At 40.2% G+C, this 17,532-nt stretch overlaps 1 protein-coding gene across 1 annotated transcript in view; it reads right to left on the bottom strand.

The window, feature by feature from the left end:
• dnah6 (dynein, axonemal, heavy chain 6) overlaps positions 1–17,532 on the bottom strand; it is a 66,117-nt gene that overhangs the window by 38,330 nt on the left and 10,255 nt on the right. The window contains exons 22-40 of the mRNA XM_050045187.1: positions 17,250–17,342; positions 17,022–17,141; positions 16,095–16,275; positions 15,886–15,982; positions 15,432–15,663; positions 13,715–13,879; positions 13,261–13,371; positions 12,956–13,081; positions 12,619–12,774; positions 12,062–12,223; positions 9,332–9,469; positions 7,577–7,744; positions 7,339–7,487; positions 5,888–5,995; positions 4,590–4,716; positions 3,610–3,822; positions 3,304–3,525; positions 3,014–3,136; positions 701–883 (exon numbers count right to left, since the gene is read on the bottom strand). Coding sequence (XP_049901144.1) covers positions 701–883; positions 3,014–3,136; positions 3,304–3,525; positions 3,610–3,822; positions 4,590–4,716; positions 5,888–5,995; positions 7,339–7,487; positions 7,577–7,744; positions 9,332–9,469; positions 12,062–12,223; positions 12,619–12,774; positions 12,956–13,081; positions 13,261–13,371; positions 13,715–13,879; positions 15,432–15,663; positions 15,886–15,982; positions 16,095–16,275; positions 17,022–17,141; positions 17,250–17,342 — 2,874 coding nt within the window. The remainder of the gene's footprint in view (positions 1–700; positions 884–3,013; positions 3,137–3,303; positions 3,526–3,609; positions 3,823–4,589; positions 4,717–5,887; positions 5,996–7,338; positions 7,488–7,576; positions 7,745–9,331; positions 9,470–12,061; positions 12,224–12,618; positions 12,775–12,955; positions 13,082–13,260; positions 13,372–13,714; positions 13,880–15,431; positions 15,664–15,885; positions 15,983–16,094; positions 16,276–17,021; positions 17,142–17,249; positions 17,343–17,532) is intronic.

The raw sequence follows: 17,532 nt of genomic DNA, 5'->3' as shown, positions 1-17,532 counted from the left end.
TGATATGCGTGGCTTCTCGCTATGACGCACAGTCGCGGAGAAAATCCACAGAGAAGAACGGGTGTGAATTTGGACGCACTATGCGTCGTTCGGGCCCATAGTCTAAACTTCTCAGTTTCAACATTTTATTGAGAACATTTAGAAACAGTGCTGCACGTTAACTTTTGTCTACACATTGTTTTTGTCGCCATTGTTGCTGAGTCTGACGTGCGAGTCATGCGCTCTCGCTCCGCCTCCACCTCAGGTACCGAAATTTGGCACCGTTTCATTTTAAGTGAATCGGTACTCGGTAGTACCGACGTGAATCGGTACCAAGTACAAAAAGTACCGAGTTTCGGTACCCAACCCTATTCTGAATGTAACACTAGTTTATACAGTGTAATGTAGCACAATGCACATATTTTTATATATTTACACACTTACAGACTCAGCACAGTAAAGATGTATATCTTATTACTACTACACATTTTTAGTTCTATTTCATTGAGGTTATTACTTTACATACTTCTATTTCATACTCTTATTCTTACTTCTTATAATTCTCTAGTCTTTACATTGGAGCGACTGTAATGAATCACAGTGTCCCCTCAGGGATTAATTAAGTATTTCTGATTCTGATTCCGATAGACCGGCACCTGTGAGACACCACAGACATAAGTCAAATAACCTAAAGTGACAGTTAATCTTGTGTTAAACGTACCATTTTAAGGTCTGGCCCTCCATTGCCCAGCAGCAGTGCCTCCAGCAGGGAGCACAGAGTGGTGACTTTACTGATGTCCACCTGTCGAATTGCTTGGGTACAGTGCTTCAACACGAACTGAAGACCCTTCTCCACGTACTGCTCAAACAGCTCCAGCAGGTATGTTCGCACTGAGTCTGGGAGCTAGAGGGACAACATGATAGGTAACAAAGAGATTGAGGAGGGAAAGGTTATGCAGTGATTTTCAATGTTCAATGTTTATCTACATAATTACAGAAGGGAGTGGTACTATTTCCCAAAATGTTCAACCTTTCCCTGAACAGGTACGGCATACAAGCTAATAATTTAAAGGAGACTGTTACACAGAGAAGAAAGAAAATTGGAATAAGTACAGGCAATGCTCTCCCTGCTCCCACGAGACAGAAAGAGACTCCTTCAGTTAAAATGCTAAGTGGAAATCAATACAAAACAAATTAGAACTTTAATAAAGTCTAACACCTCCACAAATTTGCTTAAAATGTAATCAAAGTTATCCCAGACAAAGCACAATGCAACACTTAAAAATGTTGCTTGTTAAAAAAACGATTGATGTATCTTAATGGAGAGGCTGAAATACTCAAAGGTGGAAGATAAATGTAGAGAGAAAACAGGAGAAGGCACAAACAACACAAAGTAAAACAAAGAAATGACATCTTTTCAGATAAATGCACTGTCAACCAACAGACTAGTCTCAGTCAATTAGACACTGAGATATACACAAGAGAGAGTGAGTTAGAAGTTGAGAGGACAGATGACCCACTCCCACTGCCGTTTAAAGTCAGTGAAAAACTCAAGGTTAACGTTGCAAGCTATAAACTTTGATGTGATGGGCTGTCATCAACATTTATGCTGATGCTTAAGTTCTTCTGCTTGTACAGCTTGAAAATGCACATTACCATTCATGTACCAGTGCACAAACAGTGAGGAACAAGATGAGTTGTAATTTGCAACTACTTGCAATGTTCCAGTCTGCAACTTTATCAAACCTGCCAGTTTACATCAATGCGATGAGGCGAGACAGTGTACAGTATCCTCTCCGTAGTAACAACTCTCTGTATTTCCGTTTTGACCTCGTTTTTCAGTCCTATTTCAGCGCTGAATACATTTTCTAGCTTTTTTAAAATATGAATGAGTATAGAGATAGTGAGATACTTGCTCCAGTCGCATTTTAGTGATGAAGCGGTGAACACATGGACTGTGTGATGGGAGAGGTGGACAAATGAAGGGTGAAATGATCAAGTTGTCCTTTGTGTTATTTTAATAAAGTGATAACAGAAGTTACAACAGAGTCAATCTTATTTCAGCTGAAAGGTCAGAGCTCCAACACCCGGAGTGTCCTTCATATGACTGACAAAAAATCATAGATGCAGTCACATAATGAAGTTATAACTGGGGAGAAGAGGGAGAATAGGGAGGCCTCCAGTTTACTGATAACTTCTACGAGAACAGGAGCAAAGCAAGTCTCCCATACACAGATGAAATTTGTTCAAGGACACAGTTCAGTTCAGGCCAGGTAAAAACTTACACATCACAAGGAAGCAAAACACTCTTCAAGCAGCATGATCTCACATGTTTATATATGGTTATGATAACTTTTGTTCCCAAAGACTGCATTCATAATAAATACTCCACAAGTACATGTGTGTGTGACATAAGCACATACAGCAAGCAGCTGCAGTGACCCACCATCCGGCATCGACATACTGTGAGGACGGAGATCGACATATGTGTCAGCAGCCGCTGGAATATAAATGACATGGACTCAGGCTCCACATGGACTGAGGGCTGCTGTCAGAGAATACCACAGCAAGTGAACACACTGTCTGCAGACTTTGTAACCGGCTTGGCCCGCGGACTTCGCTACAAGCCGATTGGTTGTTCAAACAGGTGATGTGCTTTATGCTCTAAAAACCAATGCCTGGTGACTCGACAAGCTGAGTCGCAGGTGACACCATCAGACGGCTTGAGTCAGGCTGAAACAGGCCAGTTCACGTTGCTGCAACTTTTCATTGCATTGGTCTGAAACAGTTTCGTCTCATTGCAAATCTTTGGTCTGAGGTGGGACTAACACTGCTTGAGGAGCAGTTCTGTCCCAAGTCTCAAGCACAACCCCTCTAGACAGATAGATATTTATCAGTCCCTTCGGATTTGTGTGTCGTACAGTAATAGTCAGATTACTACTACATGCTTCTAGACACTTTCAAAGGCATTTGATAGTTTCAGATACTGTTATAAAAAAGATCTGGGAATGACAGAGATTAGAGTATGCAAAACCTTGGCTCCTAGACCACTGATCCATGTCTGGACATGGGGCATCCACTTGAGCTCATCTGGGTCAATATATACCATCCCACAGCGGCTGACTGTGGCTGGAGATGCTACAGCCAGGTCCTGGACCTGAAAAACAGATAATGAAGAAGATAAAAGAAGCTGATTTAGGAGCACAAAATACTGTGGAACTATATAAGTATACACTAAAGCACTGTGCATATGTAAGTTTGAAAACTTTGCCTTATTGACTAGACAAAACATTAAACTTTACTGTTGCTATGTTCAGCTCTAACCTCAAACACCATGTGTATGGATGGAGTAAGTTTGATTCGCTCGCTGTTAGCCAAACAGAGCATCTTGTTGTCATCCAGCACCGTGTTCATGTTCTCAATCCACAGGGCGTCCACTGGCCCGTCGCAGATCACCCACTTGTGGTCATCACTGGTGTCGCTGACCGCATCGCGGACGCTCAGCGCCATCAGTCCGTCACGCCACTCCAATGTTAATGTGTTAACCTGAGGGGTTGAGGAAAATCATGCATGAGTATAAAGAGAAAAGTGAAAATGTTGTTGTGTCATGTTTTCTCTTATCCGCACTACCTCTCCATAGAGCTCTCCCATTGTGACAGATTTTGGGTTGAGAACGTAGGTCTTGACACGCTGATAGAAGGGGTTGTTGGCCGTGTGCCCTGTGAGATGGAGGGTCTCCAGCGTGTCTGCCAGGATGGTGTAAACAGTGGTCTTACCTCCACCAGTAGGTCCTACCAACATGACACCATGACGCACTAACATGGTCTCATACAGCTGGATCACCTGGTCGTATAAAAAGAGGTAGAAAGGAGAGGAATGAGGACATGTTTGAGGATGGACTGGTTTTCAAAAACAAACTAAATGCAAACAAGTTCACTGCTCTATCAAAGTGAAACAAACACAAGGCATCTGGATTCTATTTACCTATATTTAGTTGATGCAACCCTGTAAAAGTTATCATTTTATCATCATTAACAAAGCTGATGAACATAAAAATTAACAGCTGTTGCCCATGTGGCCAAAACTTGATATAGCTTCCAGTGTCTTGTTCAAGGGTACTTCAACATGCCTACTGGTGACATGTGACTTTTCTTGTCATTATGATTACATAAGCACCATAGTTTATTTTGGGTTAATCTCATGTACACTGTCCTAGTGCTGTAAACACTCACTAGCCCACCAAAAGTGTATTAATCCACAGCTGAAAAAAGTCCCCCAGCAATTCACAATTACCTATATCAACCCTAGTCTAGAGTGCCAAATATGTTGAAGAATTCTTGTTTTTACTGTGACTTTGCTTAAAAGATCTACATCATCAGTAAGAGCCAATAGGCTTGGGGATGGGTGCCACAGACAGGGTAATAAAGTTAAAAAAGTACTGAGGGGATGGACTTGTCTTTTCATGGGATTTGCTGATGATGGGAAAAATAAAGAATAATACCAGCCCCATTTTTAAAATGTAAATATTAGATGCAAAGTGATTTACAAAATTAAAATATTAAAATATCCATGAGGAAATTAAAAAAAAGAAACATCATTCCCCCTTGTACCTTCTTGGTCATGCTGTCCAGTGGCTGGAGGTTTCGCTTAACAAGAGACTCCAGGATTGTTGAGTGTAGCACACCGTAGTCATGCTCGGGAATACTTACACCGGGGAAGAGGTCAGACAGGATACCACTGGAGAGGGGTTGGCATAATACATATACACATACAACACACACAAAATAAGGAAATTGTTTTCACGTGTAACAACATAAAAAACAACACACCTTTTTCTCACTAAAACTTATCTCATTTGTGTAAGCGCTGTGGTGTATATATTGATGTTAGGGTTGGAAAGTAATGGAATACAAGTAATGGCATTATGTATTATAAATACTCAATATGAGTAACTGAATTCCGTCACAGTTACAGCTTAAATTGGTGGTATTCAGAATGCAGTTACTGTCTTTAAAAATGGATTACTTGAAGGGGTTAGGTTTTTTTTGTTGTTGCTTTATTTATTCATTGTAACACCTTGTCCTAACCAAATTCAATCCAAGCAAACATCAGTTTGGTTGCATTTTTTTCTATTGGAATGTCCTAACTGGTCGAGGGTGATGCAGTGCTGTTGTTCTTAGTTGAACTTCTGTTGGATGCCCTGGTTCTATTTATTCCTGGAGCTCACTTTGGAGGCACGAAAATGGACAAAGAAGGGCTGATTTGTGAAGTTTAAATGAGGAGTTATCTACACAACACCTTCTTATTTAACTACAAAATCCCAAATAAGGTGGCGGCTGGCTGGAGGGAAATCGCCAGGGAGCTTAAAGTAGAAAGTACTCACCCACCTTTTAAGTGATTGCATCTCCAGTCAAGTGTACAGCTGATAGGTAGCCTACTTGGTTTGTTACAGAAGTGCATATTTAAGGGATTCAGTTTGGACATAGAGCACTGCTCACTTTCTGTTAGGATATGGTGTGAAATTCATTTGGAGGTATCCATTTCCCATTAACAGATTTTTTTAAAAGTGTGTGCAGTTCATCTGACACACTACAATAGCAGAGGGGATGCACAGCCAGGACAATGTCATGGTTTTAGCTTGGAAATGTAAGACCCAAACAAATGAGCTCAGCAAGATGATTTGTAAGTATTCCAAAAGTAATTCAAAGTATTCAGAATACATTATATAGTTTAGTCTAAAAGAAAAAGTTACAAATTACATTTTAGGGCATTTAATCAATATTCTAGTGGAATACGTTTTAAAAGTAACCATCCAAACACTGACTAATGTCCCATTATTTTTCAGTAAGTGTGCTTTTGGAGCACCAGAAGTAAGATGTGCTTCCTTATAGAAATGTAACAGGCTTACCCAAACAGCACAGCATCATCAGTGAGGAACTTTGGCAGGTTGGAATCCCTCAGGGCTCTGATAAGAACCACATCCTCATTCAAGTGGGGGTTTTCTCTCTTTAGTGATCTAAGAACACACAAATCATAACATTAAATCATATGCGCTTTACCTCTCACCCTGAATGAGAGGTGAAACGTCTTAAAGAAACTAAAGCAAGTCCAGTTGCTTACAGTATGGCACTCAGAATTACCATGACCTGGATGATAGAGAATCTTCCCCAACATTGTCAGTTTCATAGAAAAGCATTAAGAAAATCTGTTATAAAACAAAATTTAATAACACTTTTCATTAAACATTACTAAAAGTGAGAACACAGGCATCCCATCCAAAGAAGTTGGTGCACAAACAGATATCAATAATACTGGAAAATCAGTGTTCAAATGGACAAATTCATTTGTGGAAAATAGACTCTTTACAAACAGAGATGTAATACAGATAATCAGCTGCTGACATGAGTTGATAATTCAATATTGCATAACCTGATCTTCACAACAAGTTGGCTCCACTCGATTGTAAAAAACAAAAACAAAGTAGAGACATTAGAGTGGGAGATAATGAATGTGTGCTTAGCGTAGAATAAGCAGACTCAGAGGAGTAATATGTAGGCAAAGACAGACAATGAATCACAAGCCAATTACAGTTCCCTGAGCTTTAGCTAATAACCAACCGGTGAAAGCATGACTTTCACTACATACGGTCGAGAGCATCCATTTAAATATGGTTCAAACGGGGCTCTTCATGCATCTTCCAACATGCAGCTGATTCAAGTGCGTCTCAGTTGTCGGACAGTAAACCTCCAAGGGAACTGGAGCGCACAGATTGATTGTGCAAATGTTTCAAACCTACTGTGTCTTCATCAGAGTTTAAATGAATCATTTTCACTCTGAGTAATGGCTGCAAATCAATCAGTGTGTTTAGGTCCCTTTTCTTCCCTTGGAGATCCATTCAAATCTATTTATGCACCCACGCAGACCAGGAACGACTGTTTATGCTGTCTGCAGAGCTTTCTATGTCTACCTAATCTTCTTCTTCGTCTCTATGTGAGATCACTTTTTGCGCTGGCACTTTACTTACATTTAAAGTACAAAAGATCTGAGTGTAGATCAATTTGTTTTCACTGTGAATTAGAAAATGTTTGGTGGGCCATCTGGCATCATATCACAAGTTGAGTATCACTGGACTATAATATGACAACTGTGTACTGTTTAGCAACATACCCATTTTACCATAACAATCTCTCAAAGCACATTATGTGCAAGAATGCTAAATATACCGAGTGCATGTGTGTCTGCGTGAGTGTCAAAGTCACGATGGTCCTTCTGGGACATGCCTGAAAAGGTGAATATTTGTTTGCTTCTATGACTGAATGCACATGTGGGTCAGTGTATGCATGAGTGTGATGCTCTGACCCCGCCATGACCAGGACAGACTTGACGGCCCTCATGCCAAAGTCATAGTGGTCCTGCTGGGACAGCTGCTCAGAGCACAGCTTGTACATCTGGGTCATTTTCCTCGCTAGGGTCTTACTGGACTCAAATCCCTCTGAGTACAAAATCACCTGGAGGGAGAGAGAGAAACAGAGGAATGATAAAAGATATGCAGGGAAAATGACGGAGCACATACATGCACACTGAGAGAGCCTGTTACCTCAGCAATGAGTGCGTAGTTTGGCACCATCATGGCTATGGGTCTGAAGAGAGCTTTAAGGTTGTCAGGTAGCTCTGTTCTTCCAGCATAGCCGGGGTTCATGGTGATGAATGCAGCACACGTCATCACGAGTTTGATCTCCCGGCCCTCAAATCGAAACCTTGACAGCTGCATAACACAGAGCTGAGTGAGAGGCCCTTGTTTATGTGCGTGTGTGATGTCTTAATCATCTACAAAAGCGAGTAAAGTTTGTGTGTGGTTGTGATTTATGGACCTAATTAATTTCTAATTTATGTAATCTGTGCTGGCTCCTGACCTAACGGTCTCCAGGGAAATGCTACAGTAATGCTACAGTAGATTACTGACAGCTACTCAGTTGAACTTGTGGCATATTACATAGGTCAAACAGTTGTACATGGAATTTATTATCATACATCTCTGTAAATCAAGTTATAGGTGTTTTGTTAAAAATTAGAGACATCCATATCAAAACATTAATCAGCCTTTCAATTTATTATATTTTGCTTTACTTTGTTGCATAGCTCTGTGTTGTTGTTTTTTTACTGTTTATTTATTCTAGTTGCCCTGTGTTTTTTTACTGTTTACTCATTTGACTTATCTGTGATTTTAACCAGTGCATACTTATTGTATTGTTTTGTGTTTCATTTACTGATGCTTCTTGTTTGCACTATCCCCTTTGCTGCTGTAATGATGCAAATTTCCCTGCTGTGGGACTAATAAAGGATTATCATATCCTATCTTACAGCCTGAGAGTTGAATTTCATCAATACATTACTATATATACATAGAGAGGAACTATAAAAGTAGAAAATTATTTTATAGTGACAGACCATCATCACATTGGTGCAGTGTATCAAATAGCTTCAAAATTGAATTCATAACATTGAAATTCAACTTCTAAATCAACATTCAAATCCTGTGCAGCTTTTTTTATGTACACCTGTTTAAACCTAGTATTACTGCACAGTTGCAGACAAAGATTAGGCTACACTAATATTATTATTATCATTACATTATTTGTAGAATTAGATTCAAGTGGTAACTGTATAGCATCATTTCCAACTCCTGTGATCCTAACATTTCTAACAACTCTAGAGCGTTGAAAATCCAAAAGTTGAAAATTAATTTTAAAAAATTAATTATTTTAAACACTCAAAACCTGTTTTAATCTAACACCATACTTTGCTTTAATCCATATTTGTTGGTGTTAAGGCTTTAAAAAATAACACTTTTGCAGTGGTTTGCTCTCCTGCTTGCCGCACACAGTGGGAGGCATGCACTTAATCTAATAGCACCAAAAAATACATTTATTCATTTTAAAGAAGTTGATACAATTAAAAAAGACTAACTCATTTACTCCCATGACCCTGAACAGGATAAGCAGTTACAGATAATAGGAGGATGGATGGATTTATGGATAATTCATTTAATCCGATGAATCACTATTCAAATTGAGGATTTTTGAAGTTTTTTTGGGGGGGGGTGATGATGACATACAATATGACGACCAACATTCAAAGCTGCTTTTGAAAACCTCAGTCGAAGCTTCAAAAATATAAAAATGACATTCAGTATAGCCCCCAATACTCTACTAACTCCTAAGATTTGTATCACTTGGTGTTACCCAGAGTTTTAGAAGACTACGGCTATGTGCTTAATTCTCCTCCATACATAGAGTGCAGAGTGTGTTGGGAACAAAACAAAAATGGTGGGATGTAACATGTGTGGCTGTACCTTAGCAGCTTTGGCGTTTCGTATGGTTATGAGCTGCTGAGCGATGACAGACAACACTTCAATGTCGATTCGGTTAAATTCGTCAAAACAGCACCAAGCACCTGACTGAGCAAGCCCACTGAAGAAGCGCCCCATCATCTGGAAGACAGAAGTATGACTGATTAAAAACAAGAGAAGGAACTATTACAAGTTAAATATTAACGCAGGGTTGGGCTGTCATTTCTACTTCTATTTTTAAGGATTGTTTCATAAAACAGGATTATTACAGCCATGTGAGACTGTCACTGTAATTCAAGGTTACACATGTATCATAATCGTGGCAACCTGTCCGTGGTAAATGTTTCACCCTGCTGTGCAGATTAAGACTTTTGCTTATTTACAGTAAACAAGTTACTAACATAATTTAGGAACAATGTGGCAAGTGAGAGTGGAGTGGAGTCTGAGAGGAATGTTGTAGTAGAGGCAAAAGCAGCATACACATTTTTTTTTGACTTTTAAATTCATTGTAAATTCTTTTCTAGTTGAAACTGAGTTCATTGTGGAAACACACCAGTGCAACATTTTTGTTTACCACAAGTAACTGTGCCAGGTACAGAACCAGATTTTAAAAATTACTGTGCTGCATAATCCCTTTAAAATCAGCTTGGCATCAATGTTGTCCATGGAAAATTAGTTTGAAAATAAATAAATAATAAAAGATAACTAAAAAAATAACTAAATTCCTGTAAAACCTATAATTATTTAGATATAAATAAGTCAGAAGACATTGTGTTTTGGTTTGTAAATGTTAAGCTTTTGGACCAGAAGGGACCCATGTTTGCAGCTGCGGAAGAAAGGTAGTAGTACATTTCATAATGTGTTACTTTGTGTTACTTGCACCACTTCTATGGATAACACAAAAAACACTGTTCAAAGTTGTTCAACTCTCATGGACAACAGAATTAAATGTTACAAGTACATGATGTTAAGCCACAGTGGAGCTGAGTTGAACAAAGTATGAAACCACAGAGTGCTGTGATTCTAGCCTGGCTAAATCAGAGCCCTTTCCAACTCGAATACACAGGTGTCTGCAACCAACAACTAACTACAACAGACAGAGAGAGAATGGCTTTCCAGCTGTCTTGACAGCATGTGCTTTCAACCCCAACCTCGCTGTACTGCAAGATAAAGTACTGTTTAACATTAAACTGAAATGTAGAGTTTGTCTCAAGGTTAAAGGCCCAGTCAGAAGTTTGGAGCTTCTAACATACAGATTTTCATATTTATGTTTTGAAGGTTATTACATACAGATGAAATATCAGCATTCTGTATGTTTGTCAACTGATCATACTAAATAATAATAATAAATAAAAACTGACTGATGTAAACAAACTGTAAAGAAACAATAATTAGGCTGGTTCCAATCCTGTGTTTTGAATTTTGATGAGATAGCACTTTGTCTAACATCTGTAAACATGCTGGACATCATCTCGGAGCATTGCAGTTGTTGGCCAACAAGTTTAATCTTAAAGGCAGAGCCAACATCCACAAAACCCAGGTCAGGAGTATCATAAAGTACTTGTGCTTTGCCTGGATAAATGCGTCACAAACCACTTTTAGGCACTGAGATAACATCCAAAATAAGACACTGAGGATCACTGGTGTGGATGAGGAGTATGACTAAAGGATTACGCCATCACCAAGCTCACTAATCACAGAACAGTTCCTCCAACAACTGCTCTTTTCAAGATGCATACTCCCAACTGTCCAGCAGACCTGAAAGCACTGCTCTCCTCTGCTCACGTCCCAGGGCAAACCACCCGGAGGTTAGCACCAACCCATACCTTGTCACCCCCGAGGGCTAACACCAACTGCCTTGAGGGGAGCTTTCTCCACTCTCTGGAAGATCATTGAACAACCTTCTCCCTGCTGTTGTCAGAGACCTTACCTTAGGTAATGTTCACGCCTTAAAGATGAGACGGAATAAACACCTGCTCAGCATGAGACTGCAATCCTAAAGCTCAAGGACTTCAATTATACACATATCAGCCTCACACATATTCCTGAGTAGCTGCAAATCAGTGGTAGGCTTCCTGAATTGTATTCATGAAGCTTGTATCTGTAAAAGCGAAAAACAAAACCCTTTGGTTCACAGAATGTGCCTTTTACTAAGTTGTTACCGCAAAAAAAATACACACACAAATAACACACCTTACGTCGTAATCAGCCACATACAGCATGATATGCCATTAAATGGTTAGAGTTTAATACCTATTATCATACTATCACATGCAATTGTCTTATAACTCTCCTAATGTTACTGAAGAGACAGGCAGACATTATAGGGGAAGTGTTTAAGGAACACAGAAGAAAGGATCAAATCTGGCTTGAGGGAATGTTTAAGAAGCGCACAACTATCAGATGCTCTGTGCAGTCTATCTGTGCTTTTAACTGGCAATGGCACCTGACAGCTTTTGCAATAGTTCCATCTAATGGTATCACTTGGTAGGTACAGTCAGAGTGAGACAGCCTTGTAGAGATAAATAAAAATGGAGCAAACACATGCAGTTGCAGTATAAGGTATTGGGAACAAAATGAGAATCAGTGTTGTATCACATGTAGGAAATGAGGTGCAGGGGGATAATTGATGTAATAACTAATAAAAAAAGTGGACAAATAAGCAAACAAGAGAAACAGAAAGTGTAACAAAAGGATGTAGGTTGTAGATGAATGCAGATTGTCATGGCTGACCTTGTAGTCAAGTCCATCAGAGCAGTTGAAGACCACACACTGTATGGCCAGAGCTTTAGCCAAATCCTTTGTGGTCTCTGTTTTACCGGTCCCTGCTGGCCCCGCTGGAGCTCCACCCAGGTCTAACTGGAGAGCCCCCATCAGACAGAGATAGCAGCGGTCCTGGGCCGGGTGAGAGATAAAGGACAGCTTGAATAACTGACACACAATATGTTGTGTATCTATGTCACATATTCAGTTCTAGCTACTACAGGACATACATTCTGTTGGCTACACCAGGAGCTCTCTGTAGTGATTTTGAAGCTTGTGGTTTGGTTGTCTGTGTTTTTTCAATGTAGGTCTGTGGGTTTACAGACATTCTGAATGAAGTGAAATAATATCTATGAAGCTGTGCCCCTGGGTAAGCTTTTCTAACTGAGGAGAAAATGTGTGCTCCCAGATTTATCGTACTACAGAACACAAAAGAAGGTTTCTTCGTTAAAGAGGGGTTAAATAACACTTGGGCCAGGATAAGACATAATAATGTGTCTCAGTATTAATGTGTGTCCATGTGTTACCGTGAGTGGTGTGATGACCAGTCTAGGACAGGCTCCCAGATATTCATAGCCATAAATGTAAGTGGATAAAGCCATTTTGGCTACACAGGTGTCCAGGTCCAGGTCCCAGTAGTAGCGCAGCTGTCTCTGCCATTCAAAGTTAGACCTGGTGTCCACCTGAAAAAGAAGGCTGACGTTACTGTAACATAGTGAGCTGCTGCAAACATTTTCTGATCACCTAAACATCCCCAGTCACTACCTGCATCTATCATACCAAGCCAGGGACAGATACAAATATAAGCTGCTTGATGGTGTCTGTGCATGTTTGCACTGCTGCACTAACACTGCGCTACTGTACCTTCTGGCAGACAAGATCTGTGACTATGTCTCTGGCATGGACGTCGATGGTGATGAGGGCAGTGATGATGTTACGGTGTAAAGTAGGCAGCTGTCCTCTTACCAATGCTGCCAGGGCATTCAACCTCTGGAATACACACAAAGACACATACACACATACAACCACACAAACATTACTGGGTTATAAAGTTGAAGTTACGAAGTAAAAAATACTTCAGCAAACACAGGAAACATGTTTAGTCAGATCTTATTTTCAACCCAACAGTTAAGGAAAAAGCACGCATTGGAGTAACTAGTGTGGTTTACATCAAAGTTAGTGAGTTCAAATTCCTGCAGGGCGGCAAAGTGGTCGTGGTCTCCCTCCAGGCAGACATCCATGTCCCTGCACCACATCATCTGGGAGATCGTCAGCACCACCTGGTGGACACACATACGCACACACTGATGTATAATCGCTGCCTAACAACAGCTGAGACGGTGCACAATGCATCAGCTGAAACTATAGAAATCGATTGCAAAATCTATCAAAGTTTTAGACAATAGCAATCGTTCTTGAAGTCTTGAAAAGACCCAAAAAGAACATTGTAAGTGGGACATTTGATTATACTATAAGCAAATTTTTATATCAGCATATGTATAGGAATGATTCTGTCCAAAGCTTTTTTTTACAAGCAGTTTCCATTGTATTTATCGAAACAATAACACAGAAGTCTGCACTGGTCTATTTAGTGTTTGTGTGTGTCTCTGTGTGTGTATGTACCTGTGATGGATGTCCAGCAACCACCCATTCCTCTCTAGACTTCACCTGGTAGTCAGCAATGGCAGCCTTGCTGAGGCATCGCAGTGAGGAGAACATAGCCTCCTCCACCTTGCAGAGCCAATCTTCCACATTGCCTTGTGCCTTCAGACCTTTAGTCAAACCCACCTACGCTTCCACACAGAAGGACACGATTAGTTACAATTAAGGACATGTGGCTTGATCTGTGTTATTAGGGCTTGAACTGTGAATCTTCTGTGTCAATAAGCTTTTAGTTGCCTTTTGTGATCAAAGGACTGCAAGAGTGATAACTAACAACCCGCTGTGGTCATGACTGACAAGCCCTATGTATGATAGAGCAAGTGACCGAGCAATCAGTGCAAACTACATTTCATCTGCTACCCAAAAATTGTTTATCATTGTCATTGCAACATTTGAGATTTCAAACAATTATACTAGAATGTGAAGGTTCATGCACACCTTCAAAAACCTTTAGGCAGGTGCGCAGGAGGAAATTGTTCAAAGGTGAATAAAAGAGAATTCCCTCACACTGTCCTATTACTTGCTATACACTCAGGATAAACTCAGGTTACCCTAATGAAGGTCTGAGGAACCAAAACGTTGTTTACTTAATAAAGTTTACTGCAAGAAATTTGCAGGAATTCACTTTCCTTCACCTAGAAAACAAATCTAATGTTTATTATTTTATTTTATTCAAACAATTATACCAAAATGATTGCTGGGGTATACTTTACAACTAAGGAGAGGCTGGTCTTCGGCTGGGTACAGAGAAACCTGAACCCAGAGCAGAAAGCAGCCAGCAGCCACAGACTGCCTGCGGTGGAGTACAAGACTGCTCAAATTCTTAAATTATAAAACCAACAAATTCTTAATATATGTGTAGTTTATAAATCAATAACAATTTTTTTTTTTTAAATAAATGCAGATCAGAATTTGGCAGTATGTCAGTTATGGCAGTTTAATTACTGCTGGTACAAGTTTTGGAATAATTTGAGAACCTGCTTTATTTTTGCACTCTCACTTGTTACTAAGTGAGAAAAAAATGGTGTCATTCAAGATGGCTGACAGGGTTCGCTATTGTTTGAGTTATTGCTGTAAGGAAGTTAGCCTTACAGTGTATTTTTCTCACTTACACACTTGTTCTCAGCAAGGGCTTAAAGATACACTATGCAGGATTTTCTACGGTGGCCGACAAGGACAAATGCGATGCAAATAGAGAAACGCACTGCAAATAGAGAAACGCACTGCATATGAGAAAACAAATGCAAAAAGAAAACGCTGCATGTACACTCATACAACGGAAGTGCTCCAGGCCTCTACATGTACACTCATACAACGGAAGTGCTCCAGGCCTCTAGGGGCAATGCTGAGCTTCCACCCGAGAGACAGACGAGTGAGCGAGAAGAAGAAAGTTATGTTTGGAGGAAAGTTGGAGCCGGGACAGGCAACACAGAAAGGTACGTATTCTTTTTTATTTTTCTTTCTTTCTTGTTTTTCACACGTGGCCCTCATCTTTTACTGTATAATGAAAGTGAAGCTGATTTACACAGCTGATGTTGGCGTGCTAGAGACTTTCAGTTCTACACGAGTAGTGTATCCATAGTAATAATGTTAGCTAACGTTACTGTAACTGATGTTACTTAACAAGAGAGTAACAGGTACACTAAAACAGAGAGCTGTTAATGTGACTCAAACTGACCTTCTCTCCCTCAGGAGAAACCATGCTCAGGATGTCTTTGCTATAGACATTCTCCCCTTCTCCAGCATCCTGGCCATTCCCTGTATTGACCCCAGAGGAGTGTTCAGGCAGCAACGCAAACTCTAGTCGTGTAATGGCATCAAAGCACTTCCTGAGGTGGGGCTGCACTGCCTGGGGGTTTCTTGTCTGGGCCAGGATCTTAAGCAGCTCGTCATTAGATAAGAAGTAGAACCTGTGAGGGACAGATAGAGGAACACGACCCATCAGCATCCATATCGCATGTTTATCACTCAGTGTCATTGGAAAGAGAGGTGTAGAGTAACAACCTAGCCTTTTACATTTAGTTTGTGCACAGGGAAAAAAGTAAAAATAAAGCAAAAAGTTAAGGCTCATAAAAAACAAGATGAACAATGATGTTATTCTAATCTATAACAAACCAAGCATGTGTGTTTACCTTGGGAATATGACTCTCTTGGACTCCAGGTAGTCTTCCAGACACTTCTGTATCTCGTCCAAAAGAGTGTTGTTCTGTTGAAAAGTCTCCAACAGATCTGTGTAGGACAAAATGAGTGCATATATGGACGTGCATCTCTGTCTGCCTATCTCTGCATATACACGTCTTCTTGTCTATTTCATTTCCATCAATGCTGTATGGCTACCTACCAGGCAGTGTGGCTGCTTTAAGGGCATTAGGCATCTTATTGACTTTTGCCATGATCTGCTTCCAAGAATTGTCCACTTTAAGAAACATCTTGGACTCAGCAGGCAGCTGTCTCTTGATGTCTGGGGCCAAGAAGATACTCTCTAGGTAGAGCCAGTTCCTTTGGCATGTAAGCCACTCATCCTAGCAAGAAGGGTAGAAAGAGGAGAGGAAGAAGACAGAAATACAGGGAGGGAACAGAAGAAAGGCAGAAGGAATAAATTGTGATACCGTTTCTTTCCTTTCATGAACCAGAATATAGACCTCAAGAAACATTAAAGGTCAAGTGTGTAGGATTTAGGGGCATATATTGGCATAAATGGAATATAAAATAATAATTATGTTTTCATTGTGTATAATCACCTAAAAATAAAAATCTTTGTGTTTTGGTTGCCTTAGAAGAACCGTTTGTATCTACATTGGGAGCAACCTCGTCTATGGAGATCGCCATGTTGCACTGCCATGTTCCTACAGTAGCCCAGAACGAACAAACCAAACACTAGCTCTAGATAGGGCCATTGACTTATTTGCATTTTCACATTAGTCATTGTAGTTAGCATCTCTTCCAAGACAAGGACATCGGAAAAACACTATCTTTTTTTATGTGAAATTGCTTTATTCATTTTTTCACTTTCGCTTCAAATCACCGGGTCCATTTGTTTTGGAGAGGAAGACACCTCTGTGGATAATTCAGCTAATAAAAACCTCCTGAACAATAAACACTGGAGGAATTCTAACCTAGATAAGTTTCAACTGGTTGCAGGCTGCAATCCTCACTGCTAGATTCCATATATCCCCCTAAATCTTACACACTGGACCTTTAAAAAAAGGCAACATTTCACTTTGCTGAATAAAAGAATACTCTAAGCGATCCTTCTCTAAGCCTTTACCAGTGTTTGGTTGAAGAGGGTCAGCTGTTTCAGCAATTTGTCCACCCTCGGCTTGATGGGAGCTACGTAGCGAGAAGATGCCGCCGTACCAACATTGATAATGCTGTCATCCAGGAGTACCTTCATAGTAAACATAGAACCAAACAAACACACACAATTAGGTGCACTGCAACTCTACAAGGGTGCTACAACTGACAGCATGAGAGTGTGTGTGCTGCATGTTACCACCTGGATATCATCTGTGCCTCCCAAGATGAAGACATCTGTGGAGTCGCCGTGAGGCAGCACAGTGAACTCTGTGGTCTTCCACGCGTCCTCCACCTGCATGGCTCATTAAGAGGGTGGAGGTTAAATGTTAAAGTGAAAGCATCAAATCTGAGTGGTGGACAACTCTAGACTTAAGTTGTTAACATTGTAACTAATTGCTCCAGTGTTTGCATATGTGTTGATAGCGTATATATTATAGTACAAAGCAACTTGTCACTGCACATGTGGCTATTGTGTGTATCAC

The sequence above is a fragment of the Epinephelus moara genome, chromosome 5, assembly GCF_006386435.1.
Source record: "Epinephelus moara isolate mb chromosome 5, YSFRI_EMoa_1.0, whole genome shotgun sequence".
Lineage (NCBI taxonomy): Eukaryota > Metazoa > Chordata > Actinopteri > Perciformes > Serranidae > Epinephelus > Epinephelus moara.
Note: the sequence above shows the minus strand (reverse complement) of the source record. Positions and strands in the feature narration are given on the sequence as shown.